This window comes from Penaeus monodon, chromosome 40 (assembly GCF_015228065.2).
Source record: "Penaeus monodon isolate SGIC_2016 chromosome 40, NSTDA_Pmon_1, whole genome shotgun sequence".
In the NCBI taxonomy this organism is placed as follows: Eukaryota; Metazoa; Arthropoda; class Malacostraca; order Decapoda; family Penaeidae; genus Penaeus; species Penaeus monodon.
Genome location: NC_051425.1, coordinates 20,705,089 through 20,709,925, shown reverse-complemented (window position 1 = coordinate 20,709,925; position 4,837 = coordinate 20,705,089). Strand labels below are relative to the sequence as shown.

The window sequence follows — 4,837 nt, the reverse complement described above, 5'->3', positions numbered from 1 at the left end:
GGTAATATGTTGGATTGTTGTTTTTGTTAATATTGTGGTGTGAGGTGATACGAGGGCAATGTTGTGGTACTCAACAATGGTCTGTCTCATTTAGAGTGATGACTCTCGAGTGTTTAATATTATCCCACAATCACAACGGAAAAAATGACATTCTGAATAGAAAGGAACATAAAAAACAGCATCCATATACATTGTTAGCATCTATTTGGGAAAACAGGTAACTCACCATAGCACACCAGTCAGCCAGATATTAATCCAAAAAGCATTGTCCACACAAGCTTAAAGCTTCTCTCTGTGTCTATGTGCTTAATTTTATATACTAGGGGCTTTCAGCGCTTATAGTCAATTTTAATTTTAGTAGCTAACATCTGAGGAAAGTAGAGGGCATTCAACTGAAATATAAAAAACAAAAAAGAGAATGCTGAAACGATAATGGTTTCTTTGTTTCGTTTAGTTCGCTGACGAGGATTGATGGTTCTTTGAGGTAAGAGGATAAATTTTAAGGGTTGTGAGACGAGTGGATTTAGCATGCTATACTTATGGTATTCATCATGGTGTCAGCAGTCTAAACGTAGATTCTACATATTTTCAAATGTATCAGCGTGGTTCCAATCTTATTATCAGTGATGCAGTTGCAGTGGACTAGGGACTTTCTTTTTTCTCTTTTTTTCTTATAACACCACACAAAAATGAATGTCTATACACATGACCATCAATTTGCATTCATAAGTTAAGATCATTGATGTCCATATCGCGCAAAAATAACTAGTAATTTTGAAGAAAAGTATAAATAATCCTGGCATTCTCTTCGTTATTAGCATATAAATTCCCTAAATAAACATACATAAACACACATATTTATGTAGATTGACATATAGACTATGTAAAAGTTCCAGAAATAAACTGTGCAAAAAATCATTTTCCAGTACTTAAACAATTGCACAAAGAATAAAACAATAACAGCAGTGTATAATTTGATTAAGATATATATTTTGAAGTAGACACACACACATATATGTCTACACATCACAAAAAAATCATGTTCTGAATTACATTTGACCATCATTTTTTTGAATGATCATGTCCTGTAAAAAAAAAAAAAAAAAAAAAAATGTAATACATGCATACACATACAAATATATACGTAGACTGACAGAGACTAGTTAAAAGTGCCAGGCATTGCCCGGGAAGAATTTGCTTTCCAGAATGGGTACAAATGCACAATCAGTAAAGCAATAACTACAGACAGTATATCATTTGGTGAAGAAATACATTTGTGGAACTAAATCGTTTTACTCAAAGTATACAGAGACTACAAATGTTTTGCTCCACACACTCTGCTACACACCTACTTGGTGTATCCTTCCCTGTAATACTCTCCACATCAACCTTCAGCCATAGGCAAAAGTAAAGCCTCAGGAAACTTCGTTTTATCTGTATACAGTATTTTTATTCAAAGTTTATTTAATAAGAAGGCAGGTTTTGTTTCAACTACACCCTGCTTTACCATCTACTCTGATGTCATCCGGCCTTTGTTATTCCTCATGTCAAGTTACCCAAGTTTTAACTCCTTTGGATCACAGGCGATTAGATAGAAAAGGAATTTAAACGGGTAGTCGGCAGTGAGCTTTATTTATGAAAGAAATCTATGTATGTATATATACGCATTTACAGTTATACACACACACACTCACAGACATATATGTGTGCATATATACATGTTCATCTCCATGTATATATATATATATATATATATATATATATATATATATATATATATATATATATATATCTGTATAAATGTAGGAGTGTATATATACACATTTACTTACAAGATAAGCATATATGTATATGTATATATTCACAGGCAAATACAGTACATTTAAACACATGTATATGTGTGTATACATGCACACATGTATGTGTGTGTATACATACACACATGTATATGTGTGTATGTGTATTTGTATAGATACTTATATCTATAGATATACATATCTATACAAGAGAGAGATATGTGTGCATATATAACGTATATCTTTACACACACAACTCTCTCTGTATATGCACATACCTGGTATATATACACCCTTGTATATATGTATACATATATACTTATATAGAAATATATACACATATATTCAAATATCTATATCTATATCTATATATACATATATATACATATATAGAATACATATATATATGTATATATATACACACAAAACCACAAAAAATATGTAAGTATCCATAAAATGGATATAAGTATGCACATACAAAACACACACACACACGACAACAGAAACACACAGAACAGACACACACCACACACAACACACACACACACACACACACACACAACATATATATTATTTATAATAATTTTTTTTTTTTTTTTTTTTGTGTGATATTTTTTATGAAACTGTTTTGTGATTGTTAAATGCATATGTGTAAAAAATTTTACACAGATATATAATAGTCACATAATACACATTGATATTACATATAAACAGATCTGTATAGTCCTTAGTTTTCTGTTGATTATACCTTTTATTCGTTAAAATGTAATTAGTTCTTTGAGAATATACCACGTTACAGGAATTGCTTGATCAGTCAATACGTAATTACCTTGACCTGAGCGTGTAGAAGAAAGCGAAGAGCAGCTATATAAAGCGGGGCTCCAAGCACAGTCGTCAGTGTGCTTCCACATCTCGCTTTTTCTTCTCGCCGCATCTATACCACTCTCTATCGATAAAGATTCTTCTTGAAGAATCTAAAATGACTTCTATTAAATCTACTTACATATTACTAAGTAAGGAGAACACTAATGTCTTATATATATTTATATTATATATGTGTGTGTATGTTTGTGTCTGTGTTTGTATGTATGCGTGTGTGTGTGTATGTGTGTATTGCATGTGTATGCTTGGTTCTCTTGGCTATAGTGATAGATACATATGTAGATATTATGAACTATTATTTATATATAAAATTGTTATTATTATCATTATATATTATATATATAGATAGATATAATAGATATACATTTGCAATTATATTATGAATAGCAAACACTCTACCGTGTTGATACAATGGAAGAAAAACCCACAATACAAAAACTAGATTTATTGAAAGTGAGACTACATTTTCGAAATCCACCTGGATTCCATCTTCTGGAATGCAGGTGGATTTCGAAACTGTAGTCTCACTTTCAATAAATCTAGTTTTTTGTATTGTGAGTTCTTTTCCAGTTATATTATATTCATATTTTTATTTACATGGAATAATGTGTGCACATTCGCGTATCTAATCCTTATCATCTATTTTGCAGCTTTCATTGGAATATGTTTGGCAGAAGCAAATTACTTGCCACCTTTCAATGGAAATGGTAACGGCAATGGGAATACAAATGGAAATAGAGTACATAGAAACGGCAGTGGAAATGGTAATGGCGTCAGTGGAAATGGAAATGGTGTGAATGGTAATGGGGTATATGTTAATGGAAATGGTGTAAATGGTGTGAATGGAGCATTCAGAAATGGAAATGGCAATGGCGGATATACCAATGGTAATGGTGTGAATGGAAATGGCAATGGCGGATATACCAATGGTAATGGTGTGAATGGAATGGTAATAGGATATACGTTGATGGAAATGGTGTAAATGGTAATGGGGTGTATGTCAATGGAAACGGTGTAAACGGAGGATATCACAACGGAAATGGAGTGACCGTGTACGCCAATGGCATTGTGGATCCCTTCAGAGCTCTAGCTGATGCCATTGGCGGTGGAGGCGTCCCAGGTGTGGACTACCCCATCCTGGCCTTCGTCCCCGCCACCGGGTTTTCCTGCAACGGCCAACTTCCTGGATATTACGCTGATACTTCTCCTGAGGCTGGTTGCCAGGTGGGTGGCAAGACTTCTCTAAAAGTAAAGCTAATCTTATTTTATTTTAGAGTAAAAGAGGGGGGGGGGGCAAGAATCATAGTTTAGGAATCACTATTATCAACTGAGGTTAAGTAAGAACTAATATATTTCACATTTTTCTAGCAGTGTTTGCAAATGCATGTGAGAAGCAGTAAGTAAAGTGGGGCTTGAACAGAGCCATGTACAGTTATATGGAAAGAAATTAATTAGAATCCAATTCATGGTTAATAACCATTTAAACGCACACTACCACCCACCGACCCACCCACACACACATATCAGTGTTATCCATTGCAGTTAAACTGCATTTCTTCATTGAGTTACTAAACATATTTGCATTAAGAATCTTTAATTTCTTTATGAATAATTGACAGTTACTAATGATGCATTTCAGGTGTTCCATATCTGTCAGGCAGGAGGCAGAATCGACTCGTTCCTTTGTCCCAACGGCACAGTGTTTAATCAGCAATACTTCGTGTGCGATTGGTGGTACAACTTTGACTGTTCCACGGCTGAACAGTTTTACGGTTTGAATGCTGAGATCGGCAAGGTGAATGGAAATGGATACACGAACGGCAATGGATATACAAATGGTAATGGGAATGGTGTTATCAACGGTAACGGAAATGGCTACAGCAATGGCAATGGGAATGGAGTTACTAACGGTAACGGAAATGGATACACCAACGGCAACGGGAATGGAGTTATCAATGGCAATGGTAATGGAAATGGATACACCAACGGTAACGGAAATGGCTACACCAATGGTAACGGGAATGGAGTTATCAATGGCAATGGTAACGGAAATGGATACACCAACGGTAACGGAAATGGCTACACTAATGGCAACGGGAATGGAGTTATCAATGGTAACGGAAATGGATACACCAACGGCAACGGAAAGTGTTTTTTTC

At 34.5% G+C, this 4,837-nt stretch overlaps 1 protein-coding gene across 1 annotated transcript in view; it reads left to right on the top strand.

Annotated features, from left to right (window-relative positions):
• The window catches only part of LOC119598032 (putative uncharacterized protein DDB_G0286901), a 29,981-nt gene that overhangs the window by 1,777 nt on the left and 23,367 nt on the right, over positions 1 to 4,837 (top strand). The window contains exons 2-4 of the mRNA XM_037947674.1: positions 3,329 to 3,565; positions 3,616 to 3,902; positions 4,318 to 4,792. Of these exons, the coding sequence (XP_037803602.1) occupies positions 3,329 to 3,565; positions 3,616 to 3,902; positions 4,318 to 4,792 (999 nt within the window). The remainder of the gene's footprint in view (positions 1 to 3,328; positions 3,566 to 3,615; positions 3,903 to 4,317; positions 4,793 to 4,837) is intronic.